The 20,744-nt window shown below is 35.5% G+C and overlaps 2 protein-coding genes across 3 annotated transcripts in view; both read right to left on the bottom strand.

Annotated features, from left to right (window-relative positions):
• Positions 1-5,732, bottom strand: part of LOC115119038 (gastrula zinc finger protein XlCGF57.1-like) — a 39,989-nt gene extending 34,257 nt beyond the window's left edge. The window contains exon 1 of one of the 2 annotated variants that reach the window (XM_065000863.1): positions 5,106-5,732. In XM_065000863.1, the coding sequence (XP_064856935.1) occupies positions 5,106-5,304 (199 nt within the window). In that variant the 5' untranslated portion in view covers positions 5,305-5,732. The remainder of the gene's footprint in view (positions 1-5,105) is intronic. The other variant, XM_065000865.1, reaches the window with a different exon arrangement.
• A 1,698-nt stretch (positions 5,733-7,430) lies between these two features.
• The window catches only part of LOC115121577 (zinc finger protein 420-like), a 122,524-nt gene continuing 109,210 nt past the window's right edge, over positions 7,431-20,744 (bottom strand). Inside the window, exon 7 of the mRNA XM_065002160.1 lies at positions 7,431-8,916. Coding sequence (XP_064858232.1) covers positions 8,165-8,916 — 752 coding nt within the window. The 3' untranslated portion in view covers positions 7,431-8,164. The remainder of the gene's footprint in view (positions 8,917-20,744) is intronic.

The following is a 20,744-nucleotide window of genomic DNA, read 5'->3' as shown; positions in this document are numbered from 1 at the left end:
ATTGTCTAGGGGTTTTTCTAGGGGTTTTTGTATTGTCTAGGGTTTTTGTATTTTTGTCTAGGGTCTAGGGGTTTTTGTTTTTTTTGTATTGTCTAGGGGTTTTTGTATTTATTGTCTAGGGGTTTTGTATTGTCTAGGGGTTTTGTATTGTCTAGGGGTTTTTGTATTTATTGTCTAGGGGTTTTTGTATTGTCTAGGGGTTTTGTATTGTCTAGGGGTTTTTGTATTGTCTAGGGGTTTTTTGTATTGTCTAGGGGTTTTTGTATTGTCTAGGGGTTTTGTATTGTCTAGGGGTTTTGTATTGTATTTTGTATTGTCTAGGGGTTTTTGTATTGTCTAGGGGTTTTTGTATTGTCTAGGGGTTTTGTATTTATTGTCTAGGGGTTTTTGTATTTATTGTCTAGGGGTTTTTGTATTTGTTTTTGGGGTTTTATTGTCTAGGGGTTTTTGTATTTATTGTCTAGGGGTTTTTGTATTTATTGTCTAGGGGTTTTTGTATTTATTGTCTAGGGGTTTTTATATTGGGGTTTTTGTATTGTCTAGGGGTTTTTGTATTGTCTAGGGGTTTTGTCTAGGGTTTTTGTATTGTCTAGGGGTTTTTTGTATTGTCTAGGGGTTTTTGTATTTTGTATTGTCTAGGGGTTTTTGTATTTATTGTCTAGGGGTTTTTGTCTAGGGGTTTATTGTCTAGGGGTTTTTGTATTGTCTAGGGGTTTTTGTATTTTTGTATTGTCTAGGGGTTTTTGTATTTTTGTATTGTCTAGGGGTTTTGTATTTATTGTCTAGGGGTTTTTCTAGGGTTTTTGTTTTGTCTAGGGGTTTTTTGTATTTATTGTCTAGGGGTTTTTGTATTTATTGTCTAGGGGGTTTTTGTTTATTGTCTAGGGGTTTTTGTATTTTTGTATTGTCTAGGGGTTTTTGTATTGTATTTTGTCTAGGGGTTTTTATTTATTGTCTAGGGGTTTTTGTTTTGTATTGTCTAGGGTTTTTGTATTTATTGTCTAGGGGTTTTTGTATTGTCTAGGGGTTTTTGTATTTTGTATTGTCTAGGGGTTTTTGTATTGTCTAGGGGTTTTTGTATTGTCTAGGGGTTTTGTATTGTCTAGGGTTTTTGTATTTTGTATTGTCTAGGGGTTTTTGTATTGTCTAGGGGTTTTTTGTATTGTCTAGGGGTTTTTTATTGTCTAGGGGTTTTCTAGTATTGTCTAGGGTTTTTGTATTGTCTAGGGGTTTTGTATTGTCTAGGGGTTTTTGTATTGTCTAGGGGTTTTGTATTGTCTAGGGGTTTTGTATTTATTGTCTAGGGGTTTTTGTATTGTCTAGGGGTTTTTGTATTGTCTAGGGGTTTTGTATTGTCTAGGGGTTTTTGTTTTTGTATTGTCTAGGGGTTTTGTATTGTCTAGGGGTTTTTGTATTGTCTAGGGGTTTTGTATTGTCTAGGGGTTTTGTATTGTCTAGGGGTTTTTGTATTGTCTAGGGGTTTTTGTATTGTCTAGGGGTTTTTGTATTGTCTAGGGGTTTTTTGTATTGTCTAGGGGTTTTGTATTGTCTAGGGGTTTTTGTATTGTCTAGGGGTTTTTTTTGTATTGTCTAGGGGTTTTTGTATTTATTGTCTAGGGGTTTTGTATTGTCTAGGGGTTTTGTATTGTCTAGGGGTTTTTGTATTTATTGTCTAGGGTTTTTGTATTGTCTAGGGGTTTTGTATTGTCTAGGGCTTTTGTATTGGGGTTTTTGTATTGTCTAGGGGTTTTTGTATTGTCTAGGGGTTTTTGTATTGTCTTTTGTAGGGGTTTTGTATTTATTGTCTAGGGGTTTTGTATTGTCTAGGGGTTTTGTTTTGTATTTATCTAGGGGTTTTTGTATTGTCTAGGGGTTTTTGTATTGTCTAGGGGTTTTTGTATTTATTGTCTAGGGGTTTTGTATGTCTAGGGGTTTTTGTATTTATTGTCTAGGGGTTTTTGTATTGTCTAGGGGTTTTTGTATTGTCTAGGGGTTTTTGTATTTATTTTTGTCTAGGGGTTTTGTATTGTCTAGGGGTTTTTGTATTTATTGTCTAGGGGTTTTTGTATTTATTGTCTAGGGGTTTTTAGGGCTATTTATTGTCTAGGGGTTTTTGTATTGTCTAGGGGTTTTGTATTGTCTAGGGGTTTTGTATTTTTGTATTGTCTAGGGGTTTTTGTTTTATTGTCTAGGGGTTTTGTATTGTCTAGGGGTTTTTGTATTTATTGTCTAGGGGTTTTTGTATTGTCTAGGGGTCTAGGGGTTTTGTATTGTCTAGGGGTTTTGTATTGTCTAGGGCTTTTGTATTGTCTAGGGGTTTTTGTATTGTCTAGGGGTTTTTGTATTGTCTAGGGGTTTTGTATTGTCTAGGGGTTTTTAGTATTTATTGTCTAGGGGTTTTTGTATTGTCTAGGGTATTGTTTTTTGTATTGTCTAGGGGTTTCTGGGGGTTTTGTATTGTCTAGGGGTTTTTGTCTAGGGGTTGTCTAGGGGTCTAGGGGTTTTTGTATTTATTGTCTAGGGGTTTTTGTATTGTCTAGGGGTTTTTATATTGTCTAGGGGTTTTTATATTGTCTAGGGGTTTTTATATTGTCTAGGGGTTTTTGTATTTATTGTCTAGGGTTTTTTTGTATTTATTGTCTAGGGGTTTTTGTATTTATTGTCTAGGGTTTTTGTATTTATTGTCTAGGGGTTTTGTATTTTTGTATTGTCTAGGGGTTTTGTATTGTCTAGGGGTTTTTGTATTTCTATTTTTGTATCTAGGGGTTTTTTTGTCTAGGGGTTTTGTATTTATTGTCTAGGGGTTTTTGTATTGTCTAGGGGTTTTTGTATTTATTGTCTAGGGGTTTTTGTATTGTCTAGGGGTTTTGTATTTATTTTGTCTAGGGGTTTTGTGTCTAGGGGTTTTTGTGTCTAGGGGGTTGTCCAGGGGTTTTTGTATTGTCTAGGGGTTTGTATTTATTGTCTAGGGGTTTTTGTATTGTCTAGGGGTTTTTGTATTGTCTAGGGGTTTTTGTATTCTAGGGGTTTTTGTATTGTCTAGGGGTTTTGTATTTATTGTCTAGGGGTTTTGTCCAGGGCCTTTGTATTGTCCAGGGCCTTTTGTCTAGGGGTTTTGTATTGTCTAGGGGTTTTTGTTTATTGTCTAGGGGTTTTGTATTTAGGGTTTTGTCTAGGGGTTTTGTATTGTCTAGGGGTTTTGTATTGTCTAGGGGTTTTTGTTTTTATTGTCTAGGGGTTTTTGTATTGTCTAGGGGTTTTGTATTTATTGTCTAGGGGTTTTGTATTTTTTGTATTGTCTAGGGTTTTTGTATTGTCTAGGGGTTTTTGTATTGTCTAGGGGTTTTTGTATTTGTCTAGGGGTTTTTGTCTATTTTGTATTGTCTAGGGGTTTTTCTATTTTTTGTATTGTCTAGGGGTTTTTATATTGTCTAGGGGTTTTGTATTTATTGTCTAGGGGTTTTTGTATTTATGTCTAGGGGTTTTGTTTATTTATTTTTGTCTAGGGGTTTTTGTATTTATTGTCTAGGGGTTTGTCTAGGGTTTTATTGTCTAGGGGTTTTGTATTTATTGTCTAGGGGTTTTTTGTATTTATTGTCTAGGGGTTTTTGTATTTTTGTCTAGGGGTTTTTGTATTTTTGTATTGTCTAGGGGTTTTTGTATTGTCTAGGGGTTTTGTATTTATTGTCTAGGGGTTTTTTATTGTCTAGGGGTTTTTGTATTTATTGTCTAGGGGTTTTGTATTGTCTAGGGGTTTTTGTATTGTCTAGGGGTTTTGTTTTTGTATTGTCTAGGGGTTTTGTATTGTCTAGGGGTTTTTGTATTTCTAGGGTTTTTGTATTGTCTAGGGGTTTTGTATTGTCTAGGGGTTTTGTTTGTCTAGGGTTTTTGTATTGTCTAGGGGTTTTTGTATTGTCTAGGGGTTTTGTATTGTCTAGGGGTTTTGTATTGTCTAGGGTTTTTGTCTAGGGGTTTTTGTATTGTCTAGGGGTTTTTGTATTGTCTAGGGGTTTGTCTATGTATTGTCTAGGGGTTTTGTATTGTCTAGGGGTTTTGTATTGTCTAGGGGTTTTGTATTGTCTAGGGGGTTTTGTTTCTAGGGGTTTTGTATTGTCTAGGGGTTTTTGTATTGTCTAGGGGTTTTTGTATTGTCTAGGGGTTTTTGTATGTCTAGGAGTTTTGCTAGTCTAGGTGATTATATGTCTATGGTTGCCTTGATTTCTTTATTATTTGGTTAGGTCAGGGTGTGACAAGGGTGGTTTGTTTAGTTTTTCCATTGTCTAGGGGTTTTTGTATTGTCTAGGGGTTTTTGTATTGTCTAGGGTTTTGCTAGTCTAGGTGATTATATGTCTATGGTTGCCTAGATTGGTTCTCAATCAGAGGCAGCTGTTTATCGTTGTCTCTGATTGGGAAGGATATTTAGGTAGCCATATTCCTTGGTTATTTTCTTGGGTTGTTATTGTCTATGTGTAGTTGCCAGTCAGTCACTTTCACGTTCGTTTTGTTTCTTTGTTAGTTCGTTTAGGTGTTTTTCCTTCATTAAAAGAAGAATGTATGTTTATCACGCTGCGCCTTGGTCTCATCCATATGACGAACGTGACAATTTCAGTCAGATCAGACTGTCTAACTTACAACAACAACAAACGAAGGGGCTAATAATAACACCATTGATATTTAATCATATTTAAAAATATATATATATAATGACTTTGCTGTGATGTCGAGTATAGAGACGGAGATTCATATGATTTATTATTATTATTATATTTCATATTCATATTCAGCAAAGTTTTAAAATGTTGTGAAAAAAATCAAATGAAGCATTTGAACCATTAACATTAGCTTTTTCCAATTTCTACATATCCAAATGTAGAATTAAAATCACACACTAGTTCAACAACTGCAGAGTTTGTGCCCCTGTTTTATAAGATAATACTCACTGTACTTACTGGTGTTAATCAGATCAATGTCCCTGTTTTATAAGATAATACTCACTGTATTTACTGGTGTTAATCAGATCAATGTCCCTGTTTTATAAGACAGTATTCACTGTATTTACTGGTGTTAATCAGATCAATGTCCCTGTTTTATAAGATAATACTCACTGTATTTACTGGTGTTAATCAGATCTCCAGTCTTCTCTTCTTCATCCTCCAATGTGACAGTAATCTCCTCCTCCTCCTTCACTCCAAAAACGTCTTCCTCTTCTTTCACTGTAACAGTCATGTCTCCTTCCTCCTTCATTCCAAAAACTGCATCCTCCTCTTTCTCTTCCTCCTCTTCTTCTTTCAAGGTAGCCAACATCCTCCTCCTCTTTCACTCTGAAAGCGTCTTCCTCTTCTTTCACTGTAACCTCTTCCTCTTTTATTGTAACATCCTCACCCTCTACTTGTTTTTAATTACTGTGACAGCCTTCTCTTCTTTCTCGAGTGTCTTTCTCCGTCCAGCAGACCCCCTCTTCTTTAACAGGAGGAGAGTTAACTTCGTGACCCCGTCATGGGGTGTTAGCTTGCTACCTAACTAGCATCAGCGACTAGCTTTGTCTTATTGCTAACTTAACCAGCTAGCTAGATGTCTAACAACGTCAATATGAAATTAAACGGGGTAACAGCTAGACGACATAAACGTGTTTAAAACACATATATACGCCAGAAAGCCGTTCGCACTACCCTCTGAAAGCTTCTAAAGAGCTCCAATATTTCGGCTCTGTTGGCTAGTAAGCTACCGAGGTGGCTGAACTGTTCATGTTGATGACGCGACCCGTCCACTAGAATATACGTCACACTCTGGCAGCGTCGTCTGAACCTGAAAGACGCACATCGCCATCTGCTGACTGGAGTGGTCAATGCAGTTGAGAGAAGTTTTTGTTAAAATTTCCATACAAAACGTGGTTCATTTAATTTAATTCATTAATATATTATTGTATTGAGACGTACAAAGGAAAGCATGTGTTGATTGATTGGTGATCATTTAAAATTAGTGGTGAATGATGATGGAGGAAAACAAACCTAACTGAATCCCCAGGCCCTGGTATATCACCAGACTGCATACAAACCTAACTGCATCCCCAGTCCCTGGTATATCACCAGACTGCATACAAACCTAACTGCATCCCCAGGCCCTGGTATATCAACAGACTGCATACAAACCTAACTGCATCCCCAGTCCCTGGTATATCACCAGACTGCATACAAACCTAACCCCAGTCCCTGGTATATCACCAGACTAACTGCATCCCCAGTCCCTGGTATATCACCAGACTGCATACAAACCTAACTGCATCCCCAGTCCCTGGTATATCACCAGACTGCATACAAACCTAACTGCATCCCCAGTCCCTGGTATATCACCAGACTGCATACAAACCTAACTGCATCCCCAGTCCCTGGTATATCACCAGACTGCATACAAACCTAACTGCAAGTCCCCAGTCCCTGCATCCCCAGTATATCACCAGACTGCATACAAACCTAACTGCATCCCCAGTCCCTGGTATATCACCAGACTGCATACAAACCTAACTGCATCCCCAGTCCCTGGTATATCACCAGACTGCATACAAACCTAACTGCATCCCCAGTCCCTGGTATATCACCAGACTGCATTCAAAGTGTCACTGAACACCAGTTATACTTTACCAATCTCATTGGAAATGGTGAGGGGAACCCCAAAATCATTTTTTTTTGTCATAAATAAATTAGGTCAACTCCAGATAACTCCCCCTTTACCCCCGTGCTTAACTTGGACAGGAGCTCACCAGAGCTGAGTACCCGGCACCTCAAATGTTATACTATTTGCATAATCGTTGTTATTGTCACGAACCGGCTCAAAGCCCGTAACAAAAGGGAGACAACGTGGAGATAAGGAGTAACAAAATATATATTTATTAAATAAGTAACTAAGTATAATATACAATGGTCTCTGTAATCAGTAGTCAGTAGTGTAAGTGAGTGTTTTGCATGCATGAATGTGATAATGCAGGGTGTTGAAAGATGCTAAAGCAAACAACCAAAAAACCACCAAGAAAAACAACCAAATCTATAAAGGTGTCTGCATGGAGAGAGTCTCCTCCATGAATGGGGAAGTGGTGTTTTTATCCTGGGAGACACCGGGCCCAGGTGATCCCATGTAGCTGACGACCCTCCCAACTCCGCCCACCAGCATCCTAATAAGGAAATAACCGAGAGAGAGAATACGGCAGACAGAGTGGGAGGGTCGTCACATTATTAATATATATATGTTATATGTTATTAACATGCTATTAATATATATATATATTAATATCAACGATTATGCAAATATTGGAAGGGTGACTTTATCTCCACGGAACATGTTGGTATCCGGTTACTAAGCAACCGGTCTGTCTAATAGTTGCTAGCTCAACGTCTAAATTCTTAAAAAATAAACACTGCATTTCCAACCACTAAATGTTATCGTCTTGATTATTTTATTCCTCACAATACAATTTTACATTGTTAATTAACAGTTTAATAATAGTCGTTGACTTTGTTATAAATTCGAATGACATTTTGTTTTTGAGGCTTCACATGTTGTCCTGGAAAAATACTAATGTTATTTACAACAACCAAAGAGCAACTTCGTCTTAAATTCAGCACATCTTGAACGTTGAGACTTTGGCAATATGTTATCTAAAGAGACTAGTACTCAGACTAGGAAAGTAGCTAAGGATTCGCTGTCATTTGCCATTAAATGTCTTGTGTTATGTGTTGTTTTTGACCCGGAAGTGGATACTATCCACGTTGCACTGGGCGACAAACTGGACAGGAAGAACAACTAGGCTATATTCAGGTTGATCACCGTAGATTTGAGTCCGATTAATTCCGTATAAATGGGGAACGAATTCTGGTTACAAACACGTATAAAACGTAGCTAATTAATTGGTATGTCCAAGAACAAGCGACAAAAAACCCAGTATGGTCTGTTCCAAAGCCGGGGAGATGGCAGCACTTCTAGAAACCCCACCATCTTATCTGGTTTCTCAAATTCCCCTTTCACTTCCGGGTTCCGTCGCCGGCTGTCCTTACCCAGCACCGAAGCATTCCACCAGCCCAGAGCCTCGAACCAGGATCTCTAGTGGCACAGCTAGCACTACGATGCCTTAGACCACTGCGCCACTCGGGAGGCTGTATTTTCTGATAGTTAATCAGAGATTTTTTACCAGAGTATCTCTTGCCACATTGATTTCTCTCCTGTGTGTCCGCTGGTGTATAATCAAACTGCTAGATGTAACAAAACCCTTCCCACATTGAACACAGGCATAAGGTTTCTCTCCTGTGTGTGTTCTCCGGTGTATGGTCAGACGGCTAGAAGTAACAAAACTCTTCACACATTGATCACAGCTATAAGGTTTCTCTCCTGTGTGTGTTCTCTGGTGTACTATCAGGCAGCTTGAGTGAGTAAAACTCTTCCCACATTGATCACAGCTATAAGGTTTCTCTACTGTGTGTGTTCTCTGGTGTGATTTTAAATGTCCTGACTTAAGAAAACGCTTTCCACAGTCAGAGCAGTGGTAAGGCTTCTCTCCTGTGTGTGTTCTCTGGTGTATAGTCAGCTGGCTAGATGTTGTGAAACTCTTCCCACATTGATCACAGCTATAAGGTTTTTCTCCTGTATGGATTCTCTCATGTCTTTTAAGGTCTGCTGAAGAGGTAAATCTCTTCCCACAGTCAGAGCAGCAGTGAGGTTTTTCCCCAGTGTGAATTCTCAGGTGTACTTTTAGTGAATCTGATCTTGAGTAACTCTTCCCACAGTCCGGGCAGTGGTGATATTTCTTCCCTGTGGGTCTCTGCTGGGGTTTCTTGAGGTTTTCTGCTCTGGAGAGACTCTTCTCTGCCTTGTCAGCATCAAGAGGTTGTTGAGGCTCCCCAGAGGATCCACTATAGTCACGTCTCTCTCCTGTGTGAACAACAAAGTCAGACAGATGGTTAAAGGCCCACAACAGCGGTAATCCACTGTTTATTTGAGGTAAAAGTTTATGCCCAGAGCAGGAAGTTGTACAACATCTGAAAATAATGTTTAAATAAATGTTATGCTTTTACAAACTTATAGTTACAATTACCTCACGGCTATTAGAGAGAGGGAGGAGAGAATAGAGCGAGGGAGGGAGGGAGGGCAGAAGAGAGGGAGGAGAGGGAGGGAGGGCAGAAGAGAAGAGAGGGAGGAGAGAATAGAGCGAGGGAGGGCGGGAGGGCAGAAGAGAGGGAGGAGAGGGAGGGAGGGAGGGAGGAGGGAGGGCAGAAGAGAGGGAGGAGAGAATAGAGCGAGGGGGAGGGCGGGAGGGCAGAAGAGAGGAGGAGAGGGAGGGCAGAAGAGAGGGAGGGAGGGAGGGAGGGCAGAAGAGAGGGAGGGAGAGAAGAGAGGGAGGAGAGAATAGAGCAGAAGGAGAGGAGGGAGGGAGGGGAGGGAGGGGGCAGAGAAGAGAGGAGGGAGGGAGGGAGGGCAGAAGAGAGGGAGGGAGGGAGGGAGGGAGGGAGGGAGGGAGGGAGGGAGGGAGGGAGGGAGGGAGGGAGGGGAGGGAGGGAGGGAGGGAGGGAGGGGGAGGGAGGGAGGGAGGGAGAGGGAGGGAGGGAGGGAGGGCAGAAGAGAGGAGGGAGGGAGGGAGGGGGAGGGAGGGAGGGGGTGGGAGGGAGGGAGGGAGGGAGGGAGGGAGGAGAAGAGAGGGAGGGAGGGCAGAAGAGAGGGAGGGAGGGAGGGAGGGAGGGAGGGAGGGAGGGAGGGAGAGGAGGGAGGGAGGGAGGGAGGGAGGGAGGGGGAGGGAGGGAGGGTGGGGGAGGGAGGGAGGGAGGGAGGGAGGGAGGGAGGGAGGGAGGGAGGGAGGGAGGGAGGGAGGGAGGGAGGGAGGGAGGAGGGAGGGGGAGGGAGGGAGGGAGGGAGGGGGAGGGAGGGAGGGGAGGGAGGGAGGGAGGGAGGGAGGGAGGGAGGGAGGAGGGCAGAAGAGAGGGTGGGAGGGAGGGAGGGAGGGAGGGGGAGAAGGAGGGAGGGAGGGAGGGAGGGAGGGAGGGAGGGAGGGGGAGGGAGGGAGGGTGGGAGGGAGGGAGGGAGGGAGGGGAGGGGAGGGAGGGAGGGAGGGAGGGAGGGAGGGAGGGAGGGAGGGAGGGTGAATGCTTTTCCAAACTTATTTGACAATTGTCTTAATATGAGCAATAATATATTTTGTTAGAAAAAAATACCACTTAGTAGGAAAGTTGATGATTGTAGTTAGTGGTAACTAGAAATTGAGAAATAAGTTATTCAAGTTGTTGAAATCCTAAGCAGTGTGCCAGACGACTTTTGGTCACCAATGTAGGCCCCTTTCTGTTGTTAAGCTAAAATTGCGGCCCGATGTACAATTCGGTTGTAGCAACTCCTCCCTGCTAATGAGGAAACCGCTAGTTACGGATGTAGTAAACGCAGCAAAAAAAAAGAAACGTCCCTTTTTTCAGAACACCGTCTTTCAAAGATAATAAGTAAAAATCCAAATAACTTCACAGATCTTCATTGTAAAGGGTTTAAACACTGTTTCCCTGCTTGTTCAATGAACCATAAACAATTAATCAACATGCACCTGTGGCACGGTCATTAATTAAGACACTAACAGCTTCCAGACAGCAGGCAAGTAAGGTCACAGTTATGAAAAGTTAGGACACTAAAAGAGGCCTTTCTACTGACTCTAAAAAAACACCAAAAGAAAGATGCCCAGGGTCCCTGCTCATCTGCATGATTGTGCCTTAGGCATGCTGCAAGGGGGCATGAGGACTGCAGATGTGGCCAGGGCAATAAATTGCAATGTCCGTACTGTGAGACGCCTAAGACAGCGCTACAGGGAGACAGGACGGGCAGCTGATCGTCCTCGCAGTGGCAGACCACGTGTAACAACACCTGCACAGGATCGGTACATCCGAACATCACACCTGCGGGACAGGTACAGGATGGCAACAACAACTGCGCGAGTTACACCAGGAACGCACAATCCCTCCATCAGTGCTCAGACTGTCCGTAATAGTCTGAGAGAGGCTGGACTGAGGTCTTGTAGGCCTGTTGTAGTAAGGCAGGTCCTCACCTGACATCACCGGCAACGACGTCGCCCACCCACTTTTTGCCAGTGACGAGTCGCGTTTATTGTCGAAGGAATGAGCTTTACTCTGAGGCCTGTACTCTGGAGCGGGATCGATTTGGAGGTAGAGGGTCCGTCATGGTCTGGGGCGGTGTGTCACAGCATTATCGGACTGAGCTGGTTGTCATTGCAGGCAATCTCTCAACGCTGTGTGTTACAGGGAAGACATCCTCCTCCGTCATGTGGTACCCTTCCTGCAGGCTCATCCTGACATGACCCTCCAGCATGACAATGCTGCCAGCCATACTGCTCATTCTGTGCGTGAATTCCTGCAAGTCAGGAATGTTAGTGTTCTGCCATGGCCAGCGAAGAGCCCGGATCGCAATCCCATTGAGCACGTCTGGGACCTGTTGGATCGGAGGGTGAGGGCTAGGGCCATTCCCCCCCCCAGAAATGTCTGGGACCTGTTGGATCGGAGGGTGAGGGCTAGGGCCATCCCCCCCCCCCCCCAGAAATGTCTGGGACCTGTTGGATCGGAGGGTGAGGGCTAGGGCCATTCCCCCCAGAAATGTCCGGGAACTTGCAGGTGTCTTGGTGGAATAGTGGGGTAACATCTCACAGCAAGAACTGGAAAATCTGGTGCAGTCCATGAGGAGGAGATGCACTGCAGTACTTAATGCAGCTGGTGGCCACACTGACTGCTACTTTTGATTTTGACCCCTCCCCCCTTTGTTCAGGGACACATTATTCCATTTCTGTTAGTCACATGTCTGTGGAACCTGTTCAGTTTATGTCTCAGTTGTTTAATCTTGTTATGTTCATAAAAATATTTATTTATTTATTTATTTGTTTTCTGAAAATAAACGCAGTTGACAGTGAGGACGCTTATTTTATTGATGAGTTTATATCTACTAATTCACAGTGCATTGTCTACTAATTCACCATGCATTATCTACTAATTCGCAGTGCATTATCTACTAATTCACAGTGCATTATCTACTAATTCGCAGTGCATTATCTACTAATTCACAGTGCATTATCTACTAATTCCCAGTGCATTATCTACTAATACACAGTGCATTACCTACTAATTCGTAGTGCATTGTCTACTAATTCACAGTGCATTATCTACTAAGTCACAGTCCATTATCTACTAATTCGTAGTGCATTATCTACTTATTCGCGGTGCATTATCTACTAATTCGTAGTGCATGATCTACTAATTCACGGTACATTATCTACTAATTCACAGTGCATTATCTACTAATTCACAGTGCATTATCTACTAATTCACAGTACATTATCTACTAATTCACAGTGCTTTAACTACATTAGCTACATTATCAATATGCATAATGGTAAGGAGACAGGGATACTGGAGTGATGGAGGTAGATATGTATAGGGGGAAGGTGACTATATACAGGGTATGTTCCAGTACCATGTTAACAATGTACAGGGATACTGGAGTGATGAGGTAGATATGTATAGGGGGAAGGAGACAGGGATACTGGAGTGATGAGGTAGATATGTATAGGGGGAAGGAGACAGGGATAATGGAGTGATGGAGGTAGATATGTATAGGGGGAAGGAGACAGGGATACTGAAGTGATGGAGGTAGATATGTATAGGGGAAGGGGACAGGGATACTGGAGTGATGGAGGTAGATATGTATAGGGGAAGGAGACAGGGATACTGAAGTGATGGAGGTAGATATGTATAGGGGGAAGGAGACAGGGATACTGAAGTGATGGAGGTAGATATGTATAGGGGGAAGGAGACAGGGATACTGAAGTGATGGAGGTAGATATGTATAGGGGGAAGGGGACAGGGATACTGGAGTGATGGAGGTAGATATGTATAGGGGGAAGGAGACAGGGATACTGAAGTGATGGAGGTAGATATGTATAGGGGGAAGGGGACAGGGATACTGGAGTGATGGAGGTAGATATGTATAGGGGGAAGGAGACAGGGATACTGAAGTGATGGAGGTAGATATGTATAGGGGGAAGGAGACAGGGATACTGGAGTGATGGAGGTAGATATACTGTGGAGGTAGATATGGGGAAGGAGACAGGGATACTGGAGTGATGGAGGTAGATATGTATAGGGGAAGGAGACAGGGATACTGGAGTGATGGAGGTAGATATGTATAGGGGGAAGGAGACAGGGATACTGGAGTGATGGAGGTAGATATGTATAGGGGGAAGGAGACAGGGATACTGGAGTGATGGAGGTAGATATGTATAGGGGTAAGGAGACAGGGATACTGAAGTGATGGAGGTAGATATGTATAGGGGGAAGGGGACAAGGATACTGGAGTGATGGAGGTAGATATGTATAGAGGGAAGGAGACAGGGATACTGGAGTGATGGAGGTAGATATGTATAGGGGGAAGGAGACAGGGGCACTGGAGTGATGTAGGTAGATATGTATAGGGGGAAGGAGACAGGGATACTGGAGTGATGGAGGTAGATATGTATAGGGGGAAGGAGACAGGGATACTGGAGTGATGGAGGTAGATATGTATAGGGGTAAGGGGACAGGGATACTGGAGTGATGGAGGTAGATATGTATAGGGGGTAAGGGGACAGGGATACTGGGGTGATGGGGGTAGATATGTATAGGGGGAAGGAGACAGGGATACTGGAGTGATGGAGGTAGATATGTATAGGGGTAAGGTGACTATATACAGGATCAGTACCATATTAACAATGTACAGGGATACTGGAGTGATGGAGGTAGATATGTATAGGGGGAAGGAGACAGGGATACTGGAGTGATGGAGGTAGATATGTATAGGGGTGAGGAGACAGGGATACTGGAGTGATGGAGGTAGATATGTGTAGGGGTAAGTTGACTATATACAGGGTCAGTACCATATTAACAATGTGCAGGGATACTGGAGTAGAGATCGACCGATTAATCAGAATCAGAATGGCCAATTAATTAGGGCCGATTTCCAGGTTTCATAACAATCGGTAATCGGTATTTTAAAGGGATAAAGGGTGAGGGAATAGAAGCTTATTTGACATGTTAAATTAAAAGCTTATTTAACAGGTAAAATAGTGTTATTGTCAAATAGTGTTATTGTCAAATAGTGTTATTGTGTTATTATCAAATAGTGTTATTGTCAAATAGTGTTATTATCAAATAGTGTTATAGTCAAATAGTGTTATTGTCAAATAGTGTTATTGTCAAATAGTGTTATTGTCAAATAGTGTTATTGTGTTATTGTCAAATAGTGTTATTGTCAAATAGTGTTATTGTCAAATAGTGTTATTGTGTTATTATCAAATAGTGTTATTGTCAAATAGTGTTATTGTCAAATAGTGTTATTGTCAAATAGTGTTATTGTCAAATAGTGTTATTATCAAATAGTGTTATTGTCAAATAGTGTTATTATCAAATAGTGTTATTATGTTATTATCAAATAGTGTTATTGTCAAATAGTGTTATTATCAAATAGTGTTATTATCAAATAGTGTTATTATCAAATAGTGTTATTATGTTATTATCAAATAGTGTTATTGTCAAATAGTGTTATTGTCAAATAGTGTTATATCAAATAGTGTTATTATGTTATTATCAAATAGTGTTATTATGTTATTATCAAATAGTGTTATTATGTTATTATCAAATAGTGTTATTGTCAAATAGTGTTATTATCAAATAGTGTTATTATGTTATTATCAAATAGTGTTATTGTCAAATAGTGTTATTGTCAAATAGTGTTATTATCAAATAGTGTTATTGTGTTATTATCAAATAGTGTTATTATCAAATAGTGTTATTGTCAAATAGTGTTATTATCAAATAGTGTTATTATCAAATAGTGTTATTGTCAAATAGTGTTATTATGTTATTATCAAATAGTGTTATTATCAAATAGTGTTATTATCAAATAGTGTTATTGTCAAATAGTGTTATTATCAAATAGTGTTATTGTCAAATAGTGTTATTATCAAATAGTGTTATTATCAAATAGTGTTATTATCAAATAGTGTTATTGTCAAATAGTGTTATAGTCAAATAGTGTTATTATCAAATAGTGTTATTATCAAATAGTGTTATTGTGTTATTATCAAATAGTGTTATTGTGTTATTATCAAATAGTGTTATTGTCAAATAGTGTTATTATCAAATAGTGTTATTATGTTATTATCAAATAGTGTTATTATCAAATAGTGTTATTGTCAAATAGTGTTATTGTCAAATAGTGTTATTATCAAATAGTGTTATTGTCAAATAGTGTTATTATCAAATAGTGTTATTGTGTTATTGTCAAATAGTGTTATTATCAAATAGTGTTATTGTGTTATTATCAAATAGTGTTATTATCAAATAGTGTTATTGTCAAATAGTGTTATTGTCAAATAGTGTTATTATCAAATAGTGTTATTATCAAATAGTGTTATTATCAAATAGTGTTATTGTCAAATAGTGTTATTATCAAATAGTGTTATTGTCAAATAGTGTTATTATCAAATAGTGTTATTATCAAATAGTGTTATTATCAAATAGTGTTATTGTGTTATTATCAAATAGTGTTATTATCAAATAGTGTTATTATCAAATAGTGTTATTATCAAATAGTGTTATTATCAAATAGTGTTATTATCAAATAGTGTTATTGTCAAATAGTGTTATTATCAAATAGTGTTATTATCAAATAGTGTTATTATGTTATTGTCAAATAGTGTTATTATCAAATAGTGTTATTGTCAAATAGTGTTATTATCAAATAGTGTTATTATGTTATTATCAAATAGTGTTATTGTCAAATAGTGTTATTATCAAATAGTGTTATTATGTTATTATCAAATAGTGTTATTGTCAAATAGTGTTATTATCAAATAGTGTTATTATTATCAAATAGTGTTATTATCAAATAGTGTTATTGTCAAATAGTGTTATTGTCAAATAGTGTTATTATCAAATAGTGTTATTGTGTTATTATCAAATAGTGTTATTATCAAATAGTGTTATTGTGTTATTATCAAATAGTGTTATTATCAAATAGTGTTATTATCAAATAGTGTTATTATCAAATAGTGTTATTGTGTTATTATCAAATAGTGTTATTATCAAATAGTGTTATTATGTTATTATCAAATAGTGTTATTGTCAAATAGTGTTATTGTCAAATAGTGTTATTATCAAATAGTGTTATTATCAAATAGTGTTATTATCAAATAGTGTTATTATCAAATAGTGTTATTGTCAAATAGTGTATTATCAAATAGTGTTATTGTCAAATAGTGTTATTATCAAATAGTGTTATTATCAAATAGTGTTATTATCAAATAGTGTTATTATCAAATAGTGTTATTATCAAATAGTGTTATTGTCAAATATTGTCAAATAGTTTATTATCAAATAGTGTTATTATCAAATAGTGTTATTGTCAAATAGTGTTATTATCAAATAGTGTTATTGTCAAATAGTGTTATTATCAAATAGTGTTATTGTAGTTTATTATCAAATAGTGTTATTATCAAATAGTGTTATTATCAAATAGTGTTATTGTCAAATAGTGTTATTGTCAAATAGTGTTATTATCAAATAGTGTTATTATCAAATAGTGTTATTATCAAATAGTGTTATTATGTTATTATCAAATAGTGTTATTATCAAATAGTGTTATTATCAAATAGTGTTATTATCAAATAGTGTTATTATCAAATAGTGTTATTGTAAATAGTCAAATAGTGTTATTATCAAATAGTGTTATTATCAAATAGTGTTATTATCAAATAGTGTTATTGTCAAATAGTGTTATTATCAAATAGTGTTATTGTCAAATAGTGTTATTATCAAATAGTGTTATTATCAAATAGTGTTATTATCAAATAGTGTTATTATCAAATAGTGTTATTGTCAAATAGTGTTATTATCAAATAGTGTTATTATCAAATAGTGTTATTGTCAAATAGTGTTATTATCAAATAGTGTTATTATCAAATAGTGTTATTGTCAAATAGTGTTATTATCAAATAGTGTTATTGTCAAATAGTGTTATTGTCAAATAGTGTTATTATCAAATAGTGTTATTATCAAATAGTGTTATTATCAAATAGTGTTATTGTCAAATAGTGTTATTATCAAATAGTGTTATTGTCAAATAGTGTTATTGTCAAATAGTGTTATTGTCAAATAGTGTTATTATTATCAAATAGTGTTATTATGTCAAATAGTCAAATAGTGTTATTATCAAATAGTGTTATTATCAAATAGTGTTATTATCAAATAGTGTTATTATCAAATAGTGTTATTGTGTTATTATCAAATAGTGTTATTATCAAATAGTGTTATTGTCAAATAGTGTTATTGTCAAATAGTGTTATTATCAAATAGTGTTATTATCAAATAGTGTTATTGTGTTATTATCAAATAGTGTTATTGTCAAATAGTGTTATTGTCAAATAGTGTTATTGTGTTATTATCAAATAGTGTTATTATCAAATAGTGTTATTGTCAAATAGTGTTATTGTCAAATAGTGTTATTGTCAAATAGTGTTATTATCAAATAGTGTTATTGTCAAATAGTGTTATTATCAAATAGTGTTATTGTCAAATAGTGTTATTGTCAAATAGTGTTATTGTGTTATTATCAAATAGTGTTATTGTCAAATAGTGTTATTATCAAATAGTGTTATTATCAAATAGTGTTATTATCAAATAGTGTTATTATCAAATAGTGTTATTATCAAATAGTGTTATTGTCAAATAGTGTTATTATCAAATAGTGTTATTGTCAAATAGTGTTATAGTCAAATAGTGTTATTGTCAAATAGTGTTATTATCAAATAGTGTTATTATCAAATAGTGTTATTGTCAAATAGTTATTATCAAATAGTGTTATTGTCAAATAGTGTTATAGTCAAATAGTGTTATTGTCAAATAGTGTTATAGTCAAATAGTGTTATTGTGTTATTATCAAATAGTGTTATTATCAAATAGTGTTATTATCAAATAGTGTTATTGTCAAATAGTGTTATTCAAATAGTGTTATTATCAAATAGTGTTATTATCAAATAGTGTTATTATCAAATAGTGTTATTATCAAATAGTGTTATTGTCAAATAGTGTTATTATCAAATAGTGTTATTATCAAATAGTGTTATTATCAAATAGTGTTATTATCAAATAGTGTTATTGTCAAATAGTGTTATTAGTCAAATAGTTTATTGTCAAATAGTGTTATTATCAAATAGTGTTATTATGTCAAATAGTGTTATTGTCAAATAGTGTTATTATCAAATAGTGTTATTGTCAAATAGTGTTATTGTCAAATAGTGTTATTATCAAATAGTGTTATTATCAAATAGTTATTATTATGTTATTATCAAATAGTGTTATTATCAAATAGTGTTATTATCAAATAGTGTTATTAAATAGTTTATTATCAAATAGTGTTATTATCAAATAGTGTTATTATGTTATTATCAAATAGTGTTATTGTCAAATAGTGTTATTATCAAATAGTGTTATTATCAAATAGTTTATTATCAAATAGTGTTATTATCAAATAGTGTTATTATCAAATAGTGTTATTGTCAAATAGTGTTATTATCAAATAGTGTTATTATTATCAAATAGTGTTATTATCAAATAGTGTTATTATCAAATAGTGTTATTATCAAATAGTGTTATTGTCAAATAGTGTTATTATCAAATATGTTATTATCAAATAGTGTTATTATCAAATAGTGTTATTATCAAATAGTGTTATTGTCAAATAGTGTTATTATCAAATAGTTTATTGTCAAATAGTGTTATTATCAAATAGTGTTATTGTCAAATAGTGTTATTATCAAATAGTGTTATTGTCAAATAGTGTTATTGTATCAAATAGTGTTATTATCAAATAGTGTTATTATCAAATAGTGTTATTATCAAATAGTGTTATTATCAAATAGTGTTATTGTCAAATAGTGTTATTATTATCAAATAGTGTTATTATCAAATAGTGTTATTATCAAATAGTTATTAAATAGTGTTATTGTCAAATAGTGTTATTATCAAATAGTGTTATTGTCAAATAGTGTTATTATCAAATAGTGTTATTGTCAAATAGTGTTATTATCAAATAGTGTTATTATCAAATAGTGTTATTGTCAAATAGTGTTATTGTCAAATAGTGTTATTATCAAATAGTGTTATTGTCAAATAGTGTTATTATCAAATAGTGTTATTATCAAATAGTGTTATTGTCAAATAGTGTTATTATGTTATTATCAAATAGTGTTATTATCAAATAGTGTTATTATCAAATAGTGTTATTATGTTATTATCAAATAGTGTTATTGTCAAATAGTGTTATTATGTTATTATCAAATAGTGTTATTGTCAAATAGTGTTATTATCAAATAGTGTTATTGTCAAATAGTGTTATTATCAAATAGTGTTATTATCAAATAGTGTTATTATCAAATAGTGTTATAGTCAAATAGTGTTATTATCAAATAGTGTTATTATGTTATTATCAAATAGTGTTATTATCAAATAGTGTTATTATCAAATAGTGTTATTATCAAATAGTGTTATTGTCAAATAGTGTTATTATCAAATAGTGTTATTATCAAATAGTGTTATTATCAAATAGTGTTATTATCAAATAGTGTTATTATCAAATAGTTTATTATCAAATAGTGTTATTATTATCAAATAGTGTTATAGTCAAATAGTGTTATTATCAAATAGTGTTATCAAATAGTCAAATAGTGTTATAGTCAAATAGTGTTATTATCAAATAGTGTTATAGTCAAATAGTGTTATTGTCAAATAGTGTTATTATCAAATAGTGTTATAGTCAAATAGTGTTATTATCAAATAGTGTTATTATCAAATAGTGTTATTATCAAATAGTGTTATTGTCAAATAGTGTTATTATCAAATAGTGTTATTGTCAAATAGTGTTATTATCAAATAGTGTTATTATCAAATAGTGTTATTATCAAATATTATCAAATAGTGTTATTGTCAAATAGTGTTATTATCAAATAGTGTTATTAATAGTGTCAAATAGTGTTATTATCAAATAGTGTTATTATCAAATAGTGTTATTATCAAATAGTGTTATTATCAAATAGTGTTATTATTATCAAATAGTGTTATTAAATGTTATTATCAAATAGTGTTATTGTCAAATAGTGTTATTATCAAATAGTGTTATTATCAAATAGTGTTATTGTGTTATTATCAAATAGTGTTATTGTCAAATAGTGTTATTATCAAATAGTGTTATTATCAAATAGTGTTATTATCAAATAGTGTTATTGTCAAATAGTGTTATTGTCAAATAGTGTTATTATCAAATAGTGTTATTATCAAATAGTGTTATTGTCAAATAGTGTTATTATCAAATAGTGTTATTGTCAAATAGTGTTATTGTCAAATAGTGTTATTGTCAAATAGTGTTATTATCAAATAGTGTTATTGTGTTATTGTCAAATAGTGTTATTATCAAATAGTGTTATTATCAAATAGTGTTATTATCAAATAGTGTTATTATCAAATAGTGTTATTATCAAATAGTGTTATTATCAAATAGTGTTATAGTCAAATAGTGTTATTATCAAATAGTGTTATTCAAAAATAGTGTTATTATCAAATAGTGTTATTGTCAAATAGTGTTATTATCAAATAGTGTTATTGTCAAATAGTGTTATTATCAAATAGTGTTATTAT

The sequence above is a fragment of the Oncorhynchus nerka genome, linkage group LG15 (assembly GCF_034236695.1).
Source record: "Oncorhynchus nerka isolate Pitt River linkage group LG15, Oner_Uvic_2.0, whole genome shotgun sequence".
In the NCBI taxonomy this organism is placed as follows: Eukaryota; Metazoa; Chordata; class Actinopteri; order Salmoniformes; family Salmonidae; genus Oncorhynchus; species Oncorhynchus nerka.
The sequence above is the reverse complement of the archived record's forward strand: the minus strand, read 5'-3'. Positions and strand labels throughout refer to the sequence as shown.